Below are 23649 nucleotides of genomic sequence, written 5' to 3' on the forward strand. Positions count from 1 at the left end.
ATCAGTGTATGTCGGAGCTAAGTGTATGCGGACGTGGGCAAATTGCTGATGCTTCTATGGTAGGTGCTTGCCTAATCAAAGGAGCCGACGTCTTTGGTATGACAAGGGGCACTATATCGAAGACTTATACTGCATATAGGAAATGTGGAAAAAATCATCCGGTGAATACCAACGTTGACAAAGGTGTGTTTTCAGTTATAGTGACGGGCGGTCATCAAAGATGATTGTGACGAAAAATAAGATGACTAGAGCTGCAAAAGTCACTGTCGCACTGAATGACGCACTAGCGGACCCTGCCATCACCAAACGAAAGGAGGTCCACAAGAAGGGAACTGTAGGACCCACTGGATTTACGAAACCACTCATCAGTGATTCAGATTCCCGTCACGGAAAAAAAGTGCCGAAGTCATAAAACCTGGACTGTGGAGCCAATGTCGGCTTAAGACCCCAAGGGACATAGGTTGCTGCTTGGGTCCCCAAAGTAAGAGGGGCGCCCGAGAGCAAGATTTGTATACACGGCATCTCAATTGCAATGGAAACTGACGTGAATGAAAGTGTAAGAGGGAAAAGGACGTGGGGAGGGAGGGGGGGGGGCTGTGTGGAAACATGTTCTCGAATCGCCCTGTATGATGGAAAGGAAGAAAGTCGTTTGATGGTGTGAGACTTGTTCCACAATTCTTCCACCTCCCGCGTGATTTTATGTCTGAAGTGTGAAAAGTAGCCGGCGGGGGGGGGGGGGGTAGAGGATTTGGTCACGGACCCCACGGTTACTCTTCAATGTCGCGTTACTGCCAAAGATTATGTGACGATTTTGGCTGATCATATCCATCCCATGGTACAATGTTTGATCCCCCAGTGGTAACGCAGTTCCACACAGTTCGCACCGTTCAGGGCTGGTTTTGTGAGAACGAGGATCAATTGTCACGTCTCCCTGTGCACCACAGTCAGCAGATCTTAATATCTCTGAGCCTTTGTAGTGTACTTTGGAGAGAAGAGTGTGTAACCGCCATACGATACCGCCATCGTTACCTGAACTAGCCACTGTTTTGCAGGAAGGATGGTATAAGATATCCTTGGAAACAATATACGACCTGTGTTTATCAGTTCAATGATGTTGTTTAGAATGCCAACGGTTCTGCTACATTGTACACTCTAAGGGAAAAAAACCGACGCACCACGAAGGAATTGTCTGAATGGGGCAGAAATCGGTAGATGTGATTTACATGCACAAACAGATGATTACAGTTTCAGAAAAAAATGGTCGGTTTATTCACACCTTTGGGCCTTATGCAAGCAGTTATTCCGCTTGGCATTGATTGATAGATTTGTTAGACATTCTCTTGAGGGATTTAGCGTCAAATTCTGCCCAACTGGCGCGTTAGATCGTCAAAATCCACAGCCCGACTTGAGGGCTGTGCCCATGATGGTCCAAACGTTCTCAATTGGGGGAGAGATCCGGCGACCTTGTTCGACAAAGGTAGGGTTTGGCGAGCACGAAAACAAGCAGTAGAAGCCCTCGCTGTGTGTGAGCGGCCATTATCTTGCTGAAATGTAATCCCAGAGTGGCTGGCCATGAAGGACAACAAAACGGGGCGTAGAATAGCGGCGACGACGTATCGTAGTGCTGTAATGGTACCACGGATGACAACCAAAGGGATCCTGCTGTGAGAAGAAATTTCACCCTTGAGCATCAGTCCTGGTTGTCGCGCCGTATAGCGTGCGACACTCAGGTTGGTATCCTACCACTGTCTGGGGCGCCTCTAGACACATCTTTGGCCTGGAATCTCGAGACACATGTTCGGCCTGACTGGAGTAAAATTGTCTTCAGTGATGAGTCCCACTTCGACCTGAGCCTGAGGACCAGCGAGAACGTGTCTGGACACGTCCTGGACAGTGGTGAGATACCAGACTGAGAGCGTTTGGAGCATTATGAACAGGGCCCCCCAGCCAGCTCGGGATTTTGACGACATAAAGCGCCAGTTGGGCAGAATGAGGCACGATATCCTGTAGGTCGACGTCCAACACTCTATCAATCAATGTCAAGCTGAATAACTGGTGTATAAGCGGCAGAGGCGTGGCAACGCGTTATTCACTTGCTCAATTTGGGAAGGTCTTTTTCTCGAATAAATTACGAATTGGGCATTTTTCCTGAAATTATAATCATTTGTGCCTCTGTACATGTATATTACATCTACCGATTTCTGTTCCATCCTGATGTTCGTGGTGCGTCGTTTCTGTTATCTTAGAGTGTATAGTAATGTGTTCTGTTTTCGAATTTTTGTCCAACGCCTGTACCTCCCTTTCCGTAACAGATAGTATCCAGGGACATTAACAAAAATTCCTGTTTAACAGCATAGAACACTGATCGAAATGTTTACTACTTTTCCCACAGGACGTGGACGGTGACTGATCGCTTGTTCGCTAGGTGGTGACTGATGAGGTAGATTTACGGGTGGCGAGCAACTGTGAAGACTGGGCGTTGGTTGGGGAAGCGATCGTCACTACCGCGGCTTGTAAACTGTAAGCATAACAATGTTATCTCGCTACCCTCATTTCCATCCACTGTCTTGTCTAAAGACCTTATAATGTTTCTGTAGCTTGGAAAAATTCGTACGGGGTAACATATTTTGTACTTTGTAATCTGTAAGTATGGCTACACACTGTGTGCCCCATCTTTTCTAAGAGCAACGGTGATGAAGCCCAAACCGATCCAGGATTAGAACGAAGATGATGAATCGACACACTAAAAATCCGAGTTAACGTAAGTGTCGATCTTAGAGCAGGCAGCATCCGACAACGTACGTACCTATGCAATTACGTGGTCCATCCCCAAAAGGCAGGTAGGTATACGGCTGTCGCTGAGCTTTGGCCTCTTCGGAGAATCTCTCAGGGTCGAAACGTTCAGGGTCAGGGTAATACTTGGGGTCACGGTGAAGGCCCAGCACAGACACCGCTATTTTAGTTCCTTTCTCTAGAACGACGTCGCTGTCTGGAATCTTGTAATCTTGGTTACACTCTCTGATCAGAGTGGTCAATGGTGGGTTCTTCCTGAGAGACTCTGGAAACAAAAATAGAAAGAAAGAAATTATAATGCAAGCAACATGACTGTTTGGACTGGTAAAAAGATAGCACACTCTATCACGCCAGGCAACTAATCGCTTGTTTCTCAGTCGAACGCCATAGTTGTGTGAATCAGTGCCATAGAGTGCAGATGTGGCAGGGAAAAGATTTTTTAAATCAAGCATTAAACCGTCATGTCACATTGGCAAGAGAGATTTGTGCATTGCTTCCTACAGTTTCTGGCTGTCACTGGCGATCATTATTTCAATAAATAGGGTCTACCCCGGAGATGTTTGGTGGTAGACAGTATTTCCTTCGGTAGACCACGAGCTGAATGGTACCAAAAGCTAACATAACTCACTCATTTATCATCATTTCCAATTATCAACGTCACGAGGCTTCGCCGTAGAACGATAACGCTATGGTCAACGAACGGTCTGGAACTACGAATTTTTTCTTTAAATTATACGAATGCGTGGTGTCTGTTGTTTAAGACATGTCCGAAAGAATAGACACCATGCATTCACGTAATTGATTCGCCTAGATGAGGAGTTGACAACATCCCATTAGAATTACTGATAGCGTTGTGAGAACCAGCCCTGACAAAACTCTACCATCTGGTGGGCAAGATGTATGAGACTGGCGAAATACCTTCAGACTTCAAGAAGATTATAATAATTCCCATCCCAATGAAAGCAGGTGTTGACAGGTGTGAAAATTACCGAACTGTCAGTTTAATAAGTCACGGCTGCAAAATAATAGCGCGAATTATTTACAGACGAATCGAAAAACTGGTAGAAGCCGACCTTGGGGAAGATCAGTTTGGATTCCGTAGGAATGTTGGAACACGCGAGGCAATACTGACCCAACGACGTCTCTTAGAAAATAGATTAAGGAAAGGCAAACCAACAGTTCTAGCATTTGTAGACGCAGAGAAAGCTTTCGACAATGTTGACTAGAATATTCTCTTTTGAATTCTGAAAGTGGAAGGGGTGAAATTCAGGGAACGAAAGTCTATTTACAATTTGTAGAGAAACCAGATGACAGTTATAAGAGTCGAGGGGCATGAAAGAGAAGCAGTGGTTGGGAAGGCAGTGAGACAGGGTTGTAGTCTATCCCCGATGTTATTCAGTCTGTATATTGAGCAAGCAAATTGGAAACAAAAGAAAAATTTGGAGTAGGAATTAAAATCCATGGAGAAAAAAATTAAAACTTCGAGATTTATCGATGACATTGTATTTCTGTCAGAGACAGCAAAGGACCTGGAAGAGCAGTTGAACAGAATGGACAGTGTCTTAAAATGAGGATATAAGATGAACATTAACAAAGCAAAACGAGGATATTGGAATGTAGTCGAATTAAATCAGGTGATGCTGAGGGACTTAGATTAGGAAATGAGACACTTAAAGTAGTATATGAGTTTTACTATTTGGGGAGCAAAATAACTGATGATGGTAGAAGTAGAGAGGATATGAAATGTAGACTGGTTATGGCAAGGAAAGCGTTTGTGAAGAAGAGAAATTTGTTAACATCGAGAATAGATTTAAGTGTCAGAAAGTCATTTATGTAAGTATTTGTGTGGAGTGTAGCCATGTACGGAAGTGAAACATAAACGATAAATAGTTGCCGGCCGAAGTGGCCGTGCGGTTAAAGGCGCTGCAGTCTGGAACCGCAAGACCGCTACGGTCGCAGGTTCGAATCCTGCCGGCATGGATGTTTGTGATGTCCTTAGGTTAGTTAGGTTTAACTAGTTCTAAGTTCTAGGGGACTAATGACCTCAGTAGTTGAGTCCCATAGTGCTCAGAGCCATTTGATAAATAGTTGAGACGAGAAGAGAACGGAGGATTTCGAAATGTGGTGCTACAGAGGAATGCTGAAGATTAGATGGACAGATCACGTAACTAATGAGGAGGTACTGAACAGAACTGGGGACAAGAGAAATCTGTGGCACAACTTGACAAGAAGAAGGGATCGGTTGGTAGGACATGTTCTGAGGCATCAAGAGATCACAAATTTAGTACTGGAGGGCAGCGTTGAAGGTAAAAATAGTAGAGGGGGACCAAGAGATGAATACAGTAAGCAGTTTCAGAAGGATGTAGGTTTCAGTAGTTATTTGGAGATGAAGAAGCTTGCACAGAATAGGGTAGCATGGAGAGTTGCATCAAACCAGTCTCTGGGCTGAAGACCACAACAACAGATAAGGAATCCGATCCACCTTCTTCAGTGCGGATGCACAAGTCCGTTCGATCTCCTGCGGAGAGTAGCGAGCATGAAGGAACTGGACAGGGACTGCGGATAGATCGCACTCGGTGGGAGTTTGAGTCGGCCATGGGGCGTGCCGAGATAGTGCGCGCAGTTGCGATAAAAACTGTGTCCGGGTGGCGCAGTGGTTAACGCACCTGCACAGAAAGCTGGAGGTCCCTGGTTCGGTACACTTTTTCACAAGTCGCCCCTGATTCCGCCTGTTGTCCTGATGCAGCTGACATCAGTAATTCCTTTCCCTTCTCCCCCCCCCCCCCCCCGCCACTTTCAATTTACATATTACTCTTTCAAGGTTTCCCGATGAAATTACTGTCATTTTTCACATTATTTCTACAGTTTCTCTACTCATCCTTCTACACATTCCTCGTGTACTCATCACTTACATGTTATCTGAGCTCTAATTAAAAGTTTGGCTACTTTAACCCACACATAGACATCTCTACAGTTTCTTGTAATTTTTTTTTTTTCCACGATTTTTGTGAATCTCTTCAGCGATGAGATGGTTCACCAAACAATACTTAAATTCCAGCTATTGCCCATTCTGTGAAGAAATAGACGTTCACGGAGCGTTTAATTTGTGACATTCCATTCTCCTCCGGCCATATGATCTAAGTGTTGAAGAACCAAAGCCCTCCCACACTCATCCCCTGCACCACCAATTCCGCTCCCCCCCCCCCCCCCCTGCTCTGACTGAGGATGCGTTTTCTTCTGTCCTGTCTGTGCATGAAGAGTAAACAACACAAAGTGTCAAAATATTTTGGACAAAAGGTTGTTCTTTTAATGGTTTGAAAAGAAGGTAAAACGCTTCAGAACTGATGGCTAATTACGATTTAAAGATTGTTTTTCCTTACCTGATAAAACCTTGTCAAGGTAGGTCATTCTGGCGATGGCGTCGTAAGTAATTTCGCCCTCGTTTTCCCTGAGCACTGTGTCGATTTCATCGTGTAGTTTGCTCTGTATGTCAGGGTTGAAAGCCAGCTCGTGCAGAGTAAAGCTCGTCGCTGTCGAAGACGTCTCGAAGCCCGCCACAAAGAAGATAAACGCCTGTGCAGCCAAGTCTCCCATCGATAATTCTGCAAAAAGACGGACGATACTTAAACATGAAAATGTGAACGGCAATGTCATTTGGTGTAAGTCAAATTTGTATTAAATTGATCAGAAACATTTTAGAGCCTAAAATTATGATCTGAGACAGTGTTATCCAATCACATCTGACATAGCACATCCGTTGGTGAAATAGTTAATACTGTAGCTCCTTTGAGGTAGTGCTTTATTCTATTGAAACCTGCGCAATTTCTTTTAAAATACACCTCCAACAATTAAGGTAGTAGTGTAGCCTTAACAGGGCTTAACTGTTTCGTGATTCGATAGTGAAATGAAAGTAAATAATATTAGTATTGTCGATTACACGTACGGACTACATATAACTAAGAGTGAAAATTCCTAGGTAGGTGAATTACTGAGAGGTCGGGAGAAAGCAGAAAATTAAGACTAATAAATTCATTTCAAATCCGAGAATAGTTCCATCATATAACGTAAGATCCAGCTTTGTAAGTCTTATCTCAGTACGTGTTGTTACTACACTCCTGGAAATTGAAATAAGAACACCGTGAATTCATTGTCCCAAGAAGGGGAAACTTTATTGACACATTCCTGGGGTCAGATACATCACATGAACACACTGACAGAACCACAGGCACATAGACACAGGCAACAGAGCATGCACAATGTCGGTTCTAGTACAGTGTATATCCACCTTTCGCAGCAATGCAGGCTGCTATTCTCCCATGGAGACGATCGTAGAGATGCTGGATGTAGTCCTGTGGAACGGCTTGCCATGCCATTTCCACCTGGCGCCTCAGTTGGACCAGCGTTCGTGCTGGACGTGCAGACCGCGTGAGACGACGCTTCATCCAGTCCCAAACATGCTCAATGGGGGACAGATCCGGGGATCTTGCTGGCCAGGGTAGTTGACCTACACCTTCTAGAGCACGTTGGGTGGCACGGGATACATGCGGACGTGCATTGTCCTGTTGGAACAGCAAGTTCCCTTGCCGGTCTAGGAATGGTAGAACGATGGGTTCGATGACGGTTTGGATGTACCGTGCACTATTCAGTGTCCCCTCGACGATCACCAGTGGTGTACGGCCAGTGTAGGAGATCGCTCCCCACACCATGATGCCGGGTGTTGGCCCTGTGTGCCTCGGTCGTATGCAGTCCTGATTGTGGCGCTCACCTGCACGGCGCCAAACACGCATACGACCATCATTGGCACCAAGGCAGAAGCGACTCTCATCGCTGAAGACGACACGTCTCCATTCGTCCCTCCATTCACGCCTGTCGCGACACCACTGGAGGCGGGCTGCACGATGTTGGGGCGTGAGCGGAAGACGGCCTAACGGTGTGCGGGACCGTAGCCCAGCTTCATGGAGACGGTTGCGAATGGTCCTCGCCGATACCCCAGGAGCAACAGTGTCCCTAATTTGCTGGGAAGTGGCGGTGCGGTCCCCTACGGCACTGCGTAGGATCCTACGGTCTTGGCGTGCATCCGTGCGTCGCTGCGGTCCGGTCCCAGGTCGACGGGCACGTGCACCTTCCGCCGACCACTGGCGACAACATCGATGTACTGTGGAGACCTCACGCCCCACGTGTTGAGCAATTCGGCGGTACGTCCACCCGGCCTCCCGCATGCCCACTATACGCCCTCGCTCAAAGTCCGTCAACTGCACATACGGTTCACGTCCACGCTGTCGCGGCATGCTACCAGTGTTAAAGACTGCGATGGAGCTCCGTATGCCACGGCAAACTGGCTGACACTGACGGCGGCGGTGCACAAATGCTGCGCAGCTAGCGCCATTCGACGGCCAACACCGCGGTTCCTGGTGTGTCCGCTGTGCCGTGCGTGTGATCATTGCTTGTACAGCCCTCTCGCAGTGTCCGGAGCAAGTATGGTGGGTCTGACACACCGGTGTCAATGTGTTCTTTTTTCCATTTCCAGGAGTGTATTTTTCCACCCGTCGGAACGTCTAACTGCTGATTAAATTTATTTGCTTTAAGGAAAATTACGGAAAGGATAAACTTGGATCTAATAAACGTATATTAACAGTGGGTGTAACGATGTTACATGTGTCGTACTCTGACTCAGTCAGGTGTGACGACAGAGCTACCCACAAAAGATAACACGGACCACAGAAGCTACAAGCCCTGTGCGGCTGGTCCCGGCGGAGGTTTGAGTCCTCCCTCGGGCATGGGTGTGTGTGTTTGTCCTTAAGATAATTTAGGTTAAGTAGTGTGTAAGCTTATGGACTTATGACCTCAGCAGTTAAGTCCCATAAGATTTCACACACATTTGAACATATTTTTAGCTACAAGCAGTCTTCAAAGTGAATCGTAGAATATCTGGACATTAACTGCGAAGAATTTTTTTTTGATCGTGGTGAATTAAAAGATGCTCCATTGTCCGTAATAAAATCGTCAACGTAAATTTTATCGAGAGTATTATCGGACCTGGTCATTGGTGTTTGTGACATATAACACTGAATTCGTTTTCTACATGTACTGGAAGATAGCAACAAGAGCTTCCTTCAATTCTCAAGACAGATATGGTGTTCGAACAGCGTTGGTAAATAGTGTGTAGATTCATAGTTGGAGATTTTTTTTGATGATACGTAGAAGGCAACGTCTGAAGAGGAAAAAGTCTATTTATGGTGGTTTCTTCCCCCCCCCTTTTTTTTTTTTTTTTTTTTTTTGATGAGTAAGAGTAATGCCACTAAAGCAGCGTTGTTAAACACGGTTTTCCGAAACTCCATCACCAAAGAAGGCGAAGTAAATATTCTTGAATTCAAATCAAGAACAACTGGAGAGATGAGAAACATAGAAGTAGGTATCTTCGATGTAGCAAAGCAGCTTAAATCACTTAATAAAGCCAAGGCTTCCAGACCAGATGGTATACCAGTTAGGTTCCTCTCAGAGTATGCTGATATAATAGCTCCATATTTAGCAGTTATATACAACCGCTCGTTCACTGAAAGATCCGTCCTAAAGAATGGAAAATTGCTCAAGTCACATCAATACCCAAAAAGGGAAATGGGAGTAGTCCGCTGAATTACAGGCCCATATCACTAACGTCGATTTGCAGTAGGGGTTTGGAACATATACTGTATTCGAACATTATGAAGTATCTCGAGGAAAACGAGTTATTGACACATAGAACGGATTCAGAAAATATCGTTCTTGCAAAACACGACTAGCTCTTTATACTCATGAAGTAATGAGTGCTATCAACAGGGAATGTCAAATTGATTCCGTATTTTAGATTTCCAGAATGCTTTCGACAGCGTTCCTCACATGCGTCTTGTAACCAAACTGCGTGCCTACCCAGTATCGCCTCAGTTGTGCGACTGGATTCGTGATTTCCTGTCAGGAAGGTCACAACTGGTAATCGAGTAAACCAGAAGTAGTATCCGGCGTTCCTCAAGCAAGTGTTCTAAGCTCTCTACTGTTCCTGATCTATATTAACGACATAGGAGACAATCTGAGTAGTCGTCTCAGATTGTTTGCAGATGATGCTGTCACTTATCGTCTTGTAAAGTCATCAGATGACCAAAACGAATTGCAAAATAATTTAGATAAGATATCTGTATGGTGGGAAAAGGGGAAATTGACCCTAAACAAAGAAAAGTGTGAAATTATTCACACGAGTACTAAAAGAAATCCGCCAAATTTCGATTACGCGATACGTCAGACAAATCTGCTTTCTCGTTTGCTTCTCCGAAGAAAATCTCGTGGCGTCAGATATAATCGTGTTGTTGTTCTGGTCTTCAGTCCATACACAGGTTTGATGCAGCTCCCCATGCTACCCTATTCTGTGCAAGCCTCTTCATCTCCGGACAACTACTGCAACTTACATCCTTCTGAATCTGCTTAGCGTATTCATCTCTTACTCTCCCTCTACGATTTTTACCCTCCACGCTTCCCTCCAGTACTAAATTGGTGATCCCTTGATGCCTCAGAACGTGTTCTACCAACCGACCCTTCTTCTAGTCAAGTTGTGCCACAGATTGCTCTTCTCCCCAATTCTGTGTATAATCATACGTGCATGATTATGAAGAACATACTCTGCTGTGAAGATTGCGGTGCAGTGGTATGTTGTAAAGGGACATGTAGGGAAGCAGTCTACTCATGCTGTATAAAATTCACATCAGTCTTTCCATTGTGTGCCAGCCTAGTTCGCTGTAACTAGCTCTGGCGTCATAAATGTTGCGCAATAATGAAATCATTTTCGAGTGAAGTGTTAATTCTGGGATGACTTTAATGATCTATCTTCAGTTTGCGTATGTCGTATTTTCACGTGCCGCCGCGGGACAAACATTCTATCATTATTTAGCGTGGCGTTTGATGAACATTATCATCAAATTATGGCGAGCATTCACTTAAACATTTAATTTGGACAGTTATAGTTGCATCAGCGCATTAGACTCTGAACTGCTCTAGTAGTTGGATTGTGTGGATGTTTTTTTTTTTTTATCTGTGACTTTCAGAATATAGCGAACGTTTTTACAGGATCGTTTTTGATTACGAATCCCAGACAATCTCCTAATTCCTCAGAGCTATAAGTGTATTTCTCAGATGAAGTGGGCACTAGGAATTCTAATTACAGGCTTCACGTTTTGCTAATCACTTTCTGGTTGCCAATATTAGAGAGCCAGTGTCGAGAACGGCAAAAGACAGCATAAATAATAGGAACATTTATACTGGGTGGCCCAAAAAGGATGGTCGGATTTGAACTGCGTAGTACCATTGAAAGGTGAGGAGGGGGGACCACTGCCGGCCGTCTGCAAGTCGGCCATTACACCCAGTTTGCCACGAGATGGCGCAGTGGACGGTCGAGCATCGTGTTTTTGCTGTGGAACAGTTTTTCAGAAATTATGAATCGTTTATTACTGTGCAACGATTGTTTCGACAACGTTTTGGTGTAGCGCGTGATGGACCCATTCCAGATCGCAGATCCATATCACGTTGGGTGACTGCATTCCGGACAACAGGGTCTGTCAAAAGTGGCAAATCTACAGGGCGTACACGTACGGCAGTTACTCCACAGAACATTGATGATGTTAGAGCGTCAGTGCTGCAAAGCCCGCGTCGTTCCACTAGGCGTCGTGCTCAAACTTTAGGACTCAGCCGTAGTTCGTTGCAGCGTATTTTAAGCCGTGAGTTACAGTTTCACCCATACAAAATTATGATCACGCAAAAGCTGTATGATCGTGATTTTGAGCAGCGAAGACGATTTTGTGAATCAATGCTTGACATCTTGTACTCTAATAATGATGTTGTGCTTCTATGTCAGATGAAGCCCATTTCCATTTAGACGGCTATGTCAATAAACAAAACTGCGGGTACTGGGCAGCAGATAATCCCAGAGAATTGCACCAAAAGCCTCTTCATAGTGCTAAGGTAACAGTCTGGTGTGGAATTTCAAGATTGGGGATTGTTGGTCCTTATTTTTTTGAGGAGAACAACGCTACAGTCACAGTGACCTCGAAACGTTACGTTAACATGCTACGTAGCTTTTTGGTGCCGAAACTGCGAGAGTTATATGTAAATCGAGATCGAATTTGGTTTCAACAGGACGGGGCCATGGCCCACACAGCCAATGACTCCATGTGTGTTTTAAGGCGGATGTTCCCCCACCACATCATCTCGCGTTTTGGAGAAGTCCACTGGCCCGCGAGATCACCTGACCTCTCAGCCTGTGATTTTTTTCTTTGGGGATACCTAAAGTCAAAAGTCTACGTACAGAAGCCCCGAAACTTAATTGATCTGAAGGAGGCAATCAGTGCGGAAATTATGGCAATTCAAGAAGAAACAGTAGTGAAAGTGATGGAAAATTTCGAGGAAAGACTTGTGGAATGCATCACCGAGGAAGGACACCATCTTCCGGAAGTCATTTTCCGTACATGATTTTTTGTGGTTAGTTCTTGTAATTGGGTGCCTGGGAGCATTTAGTTACGTAATTGAATAAAATTAATTTGTAAAACTGATGGAGTTATAGTTATTTAAAATGTGACCATCCTTTTTGGGCCACCCTGTATAACAATTAATTCCACCCGCCGCCCCACATAAGGTTAATCGGCCGGGAAATGCATCTTTTCTACATTACATTACAAACCAAACATTATATAACAACATAAAATCCACCAGCCGCCCCACAGATAGCATCGAGCACTGTTAATGTGAGCAGGTCAGCAACAGAATGTCACCCCTTTCGGAAAGACTGGCTGGAATCGACCAGCACACATGACGCGCCTGCGTTTCTGTACAAATGCCACGTTATTCTACGGAAGCTGTGTCTTTCATTTCGTTGTCAGTGCCCAAACTAAAGCTAAGATATAACAGTAACTTACATCACAACTACCTGACACAATTACCTGCTGCAACGGAATTTCGTCAAATGTTTTTTTGAATTAATTAGGCTAAGTTATAAGGAGATACAGTGTGTAAAATTTAAATAACACTTCCTAACTGTACTTTTCGTACATAGTTACATTCTTGGGAATGGAGATTTTCATATTGCATTTTCCAAGATACTTTTCTACCTAAAAGCCCATAGCTCTAAATCCGAGAAATAAAAGTGGCTGCTGAGGAAAGATATTGTGTCGTAACACACTACTTCTAAAGCTTAAAACAAATAGTACATCGGCTACGAGTGTGTGATATGTGAAAGCAGTTTATATAATAAGCACATTGTACGTTTTTATATCTAAGTGCTCATCTCTGAGTAGACACGTAGGTGACCGAGTCTAGGATAGAATTAACGACCCATTCACGACGGTTCGACTGGCATGTCCTGTTTGTGGTTTTAGGAATTTTCGTATATGTGTTTAGCTAAACATTGGACTCTTTCCCAATATCCAATACAGGAGTGCAGCAGATAACTTGTAGAACTTGAAAATACATGGAACAGGATTTATACGACCCTTAAACAAATGGTGTACATCGTTTTACCTCCGCCTGCCACATCCTCTTCCTATAGACAATGAAGACCTAGAAACAACAGGAAGTATTGATGATGATGATGAGGTCCCATAGTCCGAGGAGCGTAGGGAACGATGCGGGAGACCCGCACCGCCTTACTAGGCAAGGTCCTAGCGGAGGTGGTTTGCCATTGCCTTCCTCCGACCGTAATGGGAATGAATGATGATGATGAAGACGACACAACATCACCCAGTCATCTCGACGCAGGCAAAATCACTGACCGATCTGGGGAATCGAACCCGGAACCCCGTGCGCGAGAAGAGGGAACGCTACCGCAAGTCCACTGGTACTGTGAATATGCCACAAAGCCGCAAGGCGATAAAAAAGAAGAACTTACTGTCGGTAGTGTCGATGTCCTTCTGCTGCTCACCCTCCGCTGCCTGTCCTTTGTCAGGATCGACGTACCCCTTATTTTTGAGCTGAATAAGAAGATCCATGAAATCTTTCCGTCTAAAGTTATTCTTCTCTCTGTAAGTGACAGTGTCTACAACCATTTGCTGAAAATATTTGCTGACTGCCGACGGTCCACCTTTTAACCTGCAAAGGAAAAGTAACAGTTAATTAATATTAATACAACAACTCCTAAAATGTACCCTGTGTCACACAAGGTTTCACCTCCGCGCCACTTCGTAGTCACTGAAGGATGCCCAGAGCTTGCGGCTACAGAAGAATGTCGGCGCTCACCACTCCCTAGGTAGGAAAAACCATATTCACCACGTCTCTACCAAGCCAACGAAGGTTGACTTCCCTTCGTACTCCGCTAAGAAACTTTGAGCTCCCTGAGGTGCGTGACCTTCGGCATGGTCCAGAAACAATGAAAATTTTTCCCCAGCGCTCCACGGTATTGGGAGGGGAACGACAGCATGCGGAAGTTTTTTTTTTTTTTTTAAAATCACTGAGAACTAAAGAGGATCTGTGTAGTGGATGGTCAAATTTTTATTTTATTGGTTGTTTTGGACTCGTTTTTTAGGTATTCTCAGGTCCATCAACATCAGTACAGTTGTACGTTGTCTATCTAATGGCTCCCAGTGGCAAAAAAATTGGTTTTCAGTATCTCATCAATTACTGACAAATTTTAAAAATTGAAAATACTGTCGTAATCTAGTCATTAACAGCTATAATCGTACGTAAGAGATTTAACCCAATTAGACAAGTATTACAGTTAAAAACTGTGCAAATGGGTTGAGACAGCATAATACGTGGCGAGCAAATCACCCAGAATACATTTATCCAGTACTGGCTTCCCTTGATTTTCATTTCTTCGCTCAAGTGAATCGCTGGCTAAGGGCATAGGATTTTTGCACAGACAACGAGCTACAGACCAGCTTACGCAATTGGCAGAAATCACAGGCGACTACCTTTTATTACTAGGGTATTGGAATACTGGTACCACGCTACGACAAATGTCTAAGTCGAAGCGGTGGCTATGTAGTGAAGCAACTGGAATGTGTAGCTAAATGTTACAAATGAAGCATTTTTGTTTTTACCGTGGTTTGCATTTCGCGATCAGTTGGAGGCTGAAAAAAAGCCCTCTTACAAAAAGAACCAGCTTCGAATTATAATACATATTCACTGGTTGCCTCCCAGAATGGATAACCATACCTACAAAGCACCCACTTTCTTTTGTCGCATCTCCCCTACACTGTTAGAGGTTCTGGACCATTATGACACAGGCGTTTCCGATCCATGAAAAGCTACGTAAGAGAGCATGGCTCTTGTTTCCGAATTGTCGCAGCAGTTTTGCATTCCTCAACATAAAAAAAAAAAAAAAAATGGTTCAAATGGCTCTGAGCACTATGGGACTCAACTGCTGAGGTCATTAGTCCCCTAGAACTTAGAACTAGTTAAACCTAACTAACCTAAGGACATCACACACATCCATACCCGAGGCAGGATTCGAACCTGCGACCGTAGCGGTCTCGCGGTTCCAGACTGCAGCGCCAGAACCGCGCGGCCACTTCGGCCGCCCAACATAAACCCGGCAATTTCTTACCACTTGCCTGGGTTCCAAGGAGGAGGGATATTTCTAACTCCTTCGACATCAGTAGTGTCACTATCGATAGGGTCACCGAGCTGCACAGTTCGCGATGCAAACATTGTTCCCTGTCATAACCAGATACCCTGGGCCAAGCAGCACAACTACATTAACTACTGGCGCCCTATAAAAACAAACACCTCAGGTCGTACTGTCAGCCCGTGTATTCCAGACATTGCTGCCACCAGCATTTCTGATGACTACTGATGCTATGGAACTGTTTTAGGGTTGGACATTGAATCTCGATGCGCTTGTTCCTGTATTCTTTCGATGAGTTGGCTGTCGTCCAGTAACCAACGCCAGTATACTTTTACCAGTGATTCCGGTCTGGTTTGGCTTACATTAAATAAAGTATATCACTCGGGCATCTTCAAAACAGAGAGAGCTACTAACTTTGGAAGTTAGGTCTGCCCAGAGTGTTACAATAAAGACGAGGCGCCACAAGAGCCTTTGCGAAGTCATACGAACAAACAGAGCACTAAACTGGAGCTCACAGGGCGTGATAAGGGTCGTCAACAACGCGGTTTGGAGGTACAATAAGAAATTTTTCTTCCCAGTGCTGTGGTATCAAGGTCATCATTTGCATGAACGATACCTCCACACACATGTAGGCTCTACAGCAGAGAAACCGCTATCTCAGAGAGTCTTTTTCTTTTGTATAGTTAATCACGTTCAACGAGAGTCCTCTGGTTTTTCATTATTTACCAAATTTATTTTACTTCGTCTTTGTGGGCAGTTGCCCTTCCTGTCCCCACAGAAGTTAGTTAACCTGAAAGGTGTCAGTATGGCAACATAACACCGCGACACCCAAATTGATAAGTAAATGACTTAAACAATTAGGTATAATAATTAAGAAAAGAAATTAGCTAGAAAACTGAGGCAGTATTATATTACAATAAGAATAGCGAAAACAGAATAAGGATCGCAGTATACGTAGAGGAAATATTTGAATTTTAATTCCTGGAGCCTACCACAATTTAATCGCCAGCGGCTGAAGCGCGAGAAAACAAGACAGCGCATTCGGGGGTAGAAGCAGCCAGTGTACCCAGAACTGCAAGTCAGCACGGCGAGCTAAGTCTCGAAAGTGGAGGAGCTGGTGCAGGGATATTGAAAAAGGATTCGGAGTATAAGACCTAGTTTCCACCCTTTCACGTTGGATCCTGTGGACGACTCCAGAAGTGCACCCAGGCCAAAGGTTAAACAGTCAACGCTGAGTTTTATTGTTGTGGACAGTAGAGAATTTGCAGTGTTTATTAAAGTAATTAAAGTAACATTTATAGTTTGTCTCCATGTCGGTCAGTCGTAGTGAATAATGTACAGAAGTCATAGGATACTTCCTAATGTCGTATCGGACCTGCTTTGGCCTGGTTTAGTGCATCAACTGATGTGGCACTGACTCTACAAGTCGTTGGAAGTCCATTGCAGAAATACTCAGCAAATCTGTGTCTATAGCCGTCCATAATTGCGAAAGTTCTGCCAGTGCAGAATTTTGGGCACGAACTGAACTCTCGGTTACGTACGGTAGATGTACAATGAGGTTAATGTCTGGAGGTTTGGGTGGCCAAATCATGATCTCGAGTTGCCCAGAATTTGGTTCCAAGCAAATCTCGAATAATTGTGTCCCAGTGACAAACATCGTCGTTTGGGAACAGGAAGTCCATGAATGGCTGAAAATGTCTGCAGGTAGCTGAACACAAGCATTTCCAGAGAATGATCGGTTGAGCTGGGCCAGAGGTCCCAGTCAGTTCCACGTAAACATAGCTCACACCATTAAGGACAACTTGATTCCATGGCTTCGTCGGGTCTCGCTACACTCGAACCCTAGCATCAGTTCTTACCAACTGAAATCGAGGCTCATCTGACCACACCACGATTTTCCAGATGTGTATGATCCAACTGATATGCTAACGAACCGAGGACAGGTTTTGTAGGCGATGTTGTGCTGTTAGGAAAGTCACTCTTGTTGACAGTCCGCTGCCATAGCCCATTAACGGCAAATTTAGCCGGACTGTCCTAACGGATACATTCGTCGTACGTCCAACATCGATATCTGCGGTTATTTCACGCAGTGTTGTTTGTCCATTAACAATGACAGCTCTACGCAAACAGCGCTGCTTTCAATCGTTAAGTGGAGGCCATCGGCCACTGCGTTGACGGTGGTGAGAGGTGATGCCTGAAATCTGGTATTCTCAGCACGCTCTCGACAAAGTGGATCGTGGAATACTAAATTTCGCAACGATTTCCGAAACGGAATGTCCCATGCATCTAGCGCCAACTATCATTCCACGTTCAAAGTCTGTTAATTCTCGTACTGCGACCATAACAACGTCGGAAACCTGTCCAGATGTATCACCTGAGTACAAATGACAGCTATGCCAGCGCACAGCCCTTTTATACCTTGTGTACGTGGTACTGCCGCCATCTGTATACGTGCATATTGCCTTCCCATCAATTTTGCCACATCATTATAATTGAAAATATTTGGAAACTGTGGTGTTTCACTTCACTGCCACCAAGAATCGTGAGTAGTGGGGTGATACGCCACTATCAAGATAGATACAGGTCGATTGGTTGGTTTGGACTGGAGGAGACTAAACCGCAAGGTCATCAGTCCCTTCATCCGCTAAGTGACAAATCAGGAGTAGTCGTCAAAGGCAGGAAGCGAAAGGTAAATCATGGAAAGGCTAAGGTTAGCTAACACAATAAAAAGCCATATATAAAATCCTGAAAAAAAAACAGCACAGGCAAGTCGTTAAAAGATCAGTCAAGGCAAGGTATTAAAACCAGGAAATTAAAAGGAATAAAGAGAACAAAAAGGTGGAGAGTCCAGGCTGGGACACCGAGGAAGGTCTGCCAAGGCACTCGTGGAGGGGAGGGAGGGAGCATGAGAGGGTGCCACCAACCTCTCAGGTTGACAATGAGGCCAGAATGAACTACCTTACAGGGATGAATAGAGACTACCTTTGTGAGCGAGACATAACACCAGATCAGCTGTTTTGGCATAGTCTGTTAGCACCAGAGGTAGCGTGCCATGAAGATTGTGATTCCCTCTCAAAACAGCCAAATGACAGCAGTCTATGGGAAAGTGAGCCAATGTCACGGGGCTTTGAATCAGCAGTGAAGGGTATTCTCACACCAGAGAATGTGGCCATGAGTCAGCCAAGTGTGGCCAATGCAGAGTCTATGGAGGATGATAAATGTAGTGTCGGCAGACTTGCCAACACTACGCACACTAATTGAAAGGGGCGGCCAAGATGCACGCGCTAACTCACGAAGGATGGAGTGAGGTCTGAAACAGGATACGTAATGTATGCTATAAAGAAAAGTACGTAGCTTCTGAAATACTTAACTTTAATCCATCATTTGTATACATCGTTCTTGATGAGACATCTGGAGATTGTGGCGATACAAGTGAGACTCTTTAGAAACAAGCTATCTAAGGCTAATGGCGCCTTGCTAGGTCGTAGCCATGGACTTAGCTGAAGGCTATTCTGTCTCTCGGCAAATGAGAGAAAGGCTTCGTCAGTGTAGTCGCTAGCAAAGTCGTCGTACAACTGGGGCGAGTGCTAGTACGTCTCTCTAGACCTGCCGTGTGGTGGCGATCGGTCTGCGATCCTGACAGTGGCGACACGCGGGTCCGACATGTACTAATGGACCGCGGCCGATTTAAGTTACCACCTAGCAAGTGTGGTGTCTGGCGGTGACACCACAATAAATCCCTGTGAGACGTTCGCAGGAAAGACTGTCATGTGGCTGTGGTCTCCTTAACTGTCCTCAATTTGTAGGGGGAGATTGGGGTAGAACATACAGAGTTCCAGACTTCCAGCAGTCGTTGGTGTATAAAAGACCAAAGGTCCAGTTCTGGGAGCCCCATTTCCAGACTTGGCATCCTGGTGGACAGCTTGACTAACTGTTCATCTCGTTCAATTCCCGAAATGCCACCATGACTTGGGGTCCAGACGAATACGACTGGCCATCCAGCTTCATGGAACTGTGAGCCAAGATCCTGGATAGCAGTAACCAGTGGATGAGGAGAGTAGTATTAGTCTATAGCCTGAAGGTTGCTAAAGGTGTCACTACAGATTGGGATATCCTTGCCAATGCAAGAAGGAACATGACTAAGGGCTAGTTTTATGGCCATCAATTCACCAGTGAACACACTGCACCCGTTTGGCAGAGAGCGGAGTTAACTGCACTCTGCAGGACCAATGGAGCTTTCGAGACAAATGCGAAGTTGGAGTGCAACCTTGTGTGGGGGCAGATGCGCTTTCTTCCTCACCAGAGGCGACAGTGGAGGGAGTTACACATCTGGAAAGAGACATTGCAGGCGTGCAACAACTTTAGGCGCAGTTCTGGGTCACTGGTGTGTGAGATGGAGCTCGCTTATAGGGAAAAGGACAGAATCATGAAGGGGGTTTAGCAGCCGTAATGCTAAGGGTGATGCTGAACCACAGACAAGACTCCCACAATCAAGATGTAAGAGAATCAAGGCTTTGTAGAACCACAAAAGAATAGAGCGATCAGCCACGAAAGCTGGGAACCAGAGACCAGTCCTAAAAAGCGGTGTATCTCAACTACAATTCACAACTAAGAGAAGATCTGGATGTGGATGGGCAGTACGATAGCAACATAAGTGCATGGCATGAGTCTTGTGAGCTGAAAACGGAAGCCATGGGTGAGAGCCCATGACTGCGCCTTTTGCAAGGCACCCTTTAGGTGACTCTCAGGAACACCCATGATAAAGGGCCAATAATAAAAGCAAAAATCATCAACATATAAGGAGGGTGATACCGAAGACATCACAGCTACCACCAGAAAGCGGAAGATACTCGCACAGTGCCCAGCAGTACCATGTTATCTTGGATGTGAGGGGTACTGAGTGAAGCACCCACTTGAACCTGGAACATACAGTATGGCAGGAAGTTTTTGGCCAAAATGGTGAATAGATCTTTGAGACCCTACTCGTGTAACGTACTAAGGATGTGGTGACTCCATGTCGTGACATAAGCCTTCTGAATGTCGAAAAAGACAGCGATGACATGCTGACGACGTGGAAAGCCCGACCGTCTGGGTGGTGGAGTCCAGGTGAACCAAATTATCAGCAGTGGAGCTGCCTTTGCGAAAACCAGCCTGAGATGTAGCCAAAAGGCCTTGAAACTCAAGGAGCCAACACAGCTGCTTGCTCACCATGCAGTCGAGCAACTTATAGAGAACGTTGGTAAGGCTGATCAGGCGATAACTGTTCATCTCTAGGAGGTTCTTGTTTGGTTTCAGTACCGGAACTATCCCGCTTACTCGCCACTGAGATGGGAACTCACCCTTGTTCTATGTCCATTTAAAGAGCGCAAGGATGTGACACTGACAATCCACTGAGAAATGTTTCAGCATTTGATTCTGGATGTGATCTGGCCCTGTGGGAGTATCAGGACAATGGGCTGGGGCACTGGAGAATTCCCATTCACTGAATGTAGGATTATCTGGTTCCAGATGGCGGGTACTAAGAGATGGTGCATTTGCTCCACTCGCTGTTTTATGTGCCAAGTGTGGGGTGGTAGGCCTCAGACACAGATGCACAAGCATAATGCTCAGAAAAATGATCAGCGACAGAGTCTGGATCAATATAAACAGCCCCATCTAAGGAAATACTTGATACAACTGTAGGGGACTGGACGCTGTAAAGGTATCTGATCTTTACTTTTACCTATGATAGAGATGTATATGGTCCAATAGTGTAAATGTTCCATTCCCAGGATTTTTGCTTTTGTTGTTTTATGAGACAGTGAAAGCAGGCACAGAGCCATTTTGAAGGCAGTGAGGAGCTCTAGTGTTGGAGAGCCTGCCTATGATCTCTAATGGCTGCAGCAATCCCTTAGGTCCACCATGGTACTATCTTATGACAGGGAGATCATGAGGAAGAGAGGATGGCTTGATGGCTGCCAAAAGAATGGCTGCCACTGTATGCTAAACAGCCGCGTCGATGCTCCCATGTGATGGGGAGCCAAGGACAACAGCAGTGAACCATCTCAGTCAGCATTATGGAGAACCCATCTGGGTGGGCGCCCAGCTGAGCAACGCTGAGGGAGGGACAGGTTGACAGAGAAGTAGTTACTACCACACAGGTCATCATGGAACCTGCAGTGTACAGATGGTAGAAGACCAGGGCTGTAAAATGAGAGATCAATGGCCAAATAATTGCAGTGTGCCACACTGAAGTGTGTTGGGCAATAGAGTTCAAGGGACGAAGGTCGACCCATGCCAGTAAAGTTTCAATGTCGTTACCATGGCCAGTGATCATTGTGCCACCCCACAAAGAGTAGTGGGCGTTGAAGTTGCCTAAGACTATAAAAGATGGGAGGAGCTGAGAGAGTAATGCAGTGAATCCTGGAGCATGATATCATTGGGAGGGAGATAAACGTTAAAGATGGTAAAATCCTGATGGGCCCTACCCAAACAGCTATAGCCCCCAAAGGTATATTAAGAGGGACAAGGTCGCTATATAGAGAGTCCAGCATATACACACAAACTCTACCTGATACCCTCTCATAGTATGATTCTTAAATTAACATGGGAGCCATGAAGAGCAGGCATTAGAGTTCCTGGGAACCATGATTAGAAAGGTGTCCCCAATTTGGTTTCGTGGCAAGAGGAAGAATGAGAAGTCCAACAGCCAGCAGCCGTGGTTCCTTCAACCACCAGCTGGAATCTGACTGTGGACCTGTAGGAGCCTGTAGGAGAGTTCTGAGGTGCCTCTTCCTAGCCTGAGAAGCCAGAGGAGGATATGGAGTCTTCAGCTGGGGGATGGTGACCAGTGTCCTCGGCAGATGGAGAGGCAATGTGCCTGAAGTGGGTGCAGTGGAACACAAGAAGGGCACCCAATCTCCTGGTGGGGCAGGTATCAGCGGGCAACTCTGAGGGCTCACTGTAAGAGGTCCAACAGATGAAGGCACCATCGATAGAGAAGGCGAGGATGTTGCACCTGTATGGTAAGATTGTGTCATTTGTATCGAATTAAGATGTCCATACTTTTTTCTGGCCTCTTATGAGATTGTCAAGGGTCTTATACCTCTGGAGTTTCTTCTTAAAAATGGAGTAATCTCGTGAGCAGGGAGATTGGAGTTCGCCACAGTTTACACAGATGGGGGGAGGAGGGGGGAAGCGTGATACAAGGAATGTTTCATGCAGCAGATGTCCACAATCCTTGCAGACAGGGGTCTGAACTTAAAACATCTGAAGCATCTCATTTGAGGAAGAACATAGGGTTTCACATTACATTGGCAGACCATCGCCTTGAACTTCTCAGGTAATGTATCACCATCTAAAGCCAAGATAAAGGCCCCAGTAGCAACTCTGTTTTCCCTTGGTCTCCTTTGGACACAACAGATGAAGTATACACCCCATCACACAGATGAGAATGAAAAAGATCATACTGAAAGATGACACTCTGGTCCATTTTGAGACTCTTGTGGGGAGTGACAGTTACAGGAATGTTACACAACATTTCAAAAGAGAGCAGTGCCTGTAACTGGGCAGAAGATAACACTTCAATAAAAAGAGAACCGCTCTTCGTTTTAGAAAGGGCTACAACGTCCCTGTATTTATCTTGAATGTGGCCTTTGAGGCCATAAAGGTGACCCCATCGATTCTGGTACAGACCACGTATTGGAGGAAGGACTTTTCCCCTTGTTATCTATTCCTGGGTTCCTCCCATGACGTGGCCACGGAAGGAAATCCATGTGGATTGTATTTAATTGCATCATACATGGCCTTTCCATCCTTAGAGACTGCTAGAACCGTGAGCCCACCAGCAGGAGAAAGTTTAAGTAGCTTCATGTGTTAACTATCTGCCATGGTGCTACTCGTTCCGAATGGGGGTTCTCCCCTTAGGCATCACCCAGCCACTGTCATACTGCATGGCATACATGGTGAGTATGCAGTGCAGGCACCAACGTATGATCCCTGCGTGGAAGGGGGCTAACATCGTGTAGGTATTTGACGACCTCTCCCCCGCCCCCAGAACGGGATGGCTACCAAGCTGGGTTTTGGGCATACTATGACAAGACAACTGTAAGGGAGGGTGCCAGGGTGGAAGGACAAAGGTGGAGCATATACCACAGTTAGCGACTTTCACTGCACAACATGCAAATCTGTAAAATTTGGAAAAGATGGAAGGTAAAACCCAATAATGGGTACCATATAATCGTTAATAGAAGGTGAAGATAGCGCTGGGGCTGAAACCAGAAATCAAGACCAAAATCGTG

At 45.3% G+C, this 23649-nt stretch overlaps 1 protein-coding gene across 5 annotated transcripts in view; it reads right to left on the bottom strand.

Moving 5' to 3' along the window:
• LOC126253494 (cytochrome P450 6k1-like) overlaps window positions 1–23649 on the bottom strand; it is a 482739-nt gene that overhangs the window by 17266 nt on the left and 441824 nt on the right. For 3 of the 5 annotated variants that reach the window (XM_049954875.1, XM_049954874.1, XM_049954870.1), the window contains exons 5-7: window positions 13694–13893; window positions 6174–6395; window positions 2807–3058 (exon numbers count right to left, since the gene is read on the bottom strand). The exons of the other annotated variants lie outside the window; for them this stretch is intronic. In XM_049954875.1, the coding sequence (XP_049810832.1) occupies window positions 2807–3058; window positions 6174–6395; window positions 13694–13893 (674 nt within the window). The remainder of the gene's footprint in view (window positions 1–2806; window positions 3059–6173; window positions 6396–13693; window positions 13894–23649) is intronic. 5 annotated transcript variants of the gene reach the window in all.

Source organism: Schistocerca nitens, chromosome 4 (genome assembly GCF_023898315.1).
Source record: "Schistocerca nitens isolate TAMUIC-IGC-003100 chromosome 4, iqSchNite1.1, whole genome shotgun sequence".
NCBI lineage: Eukaryota > Metazoa > Arthropoda > Insecta > Orthoptera > Acrididae > Schistocerca > Schistocerca nitens.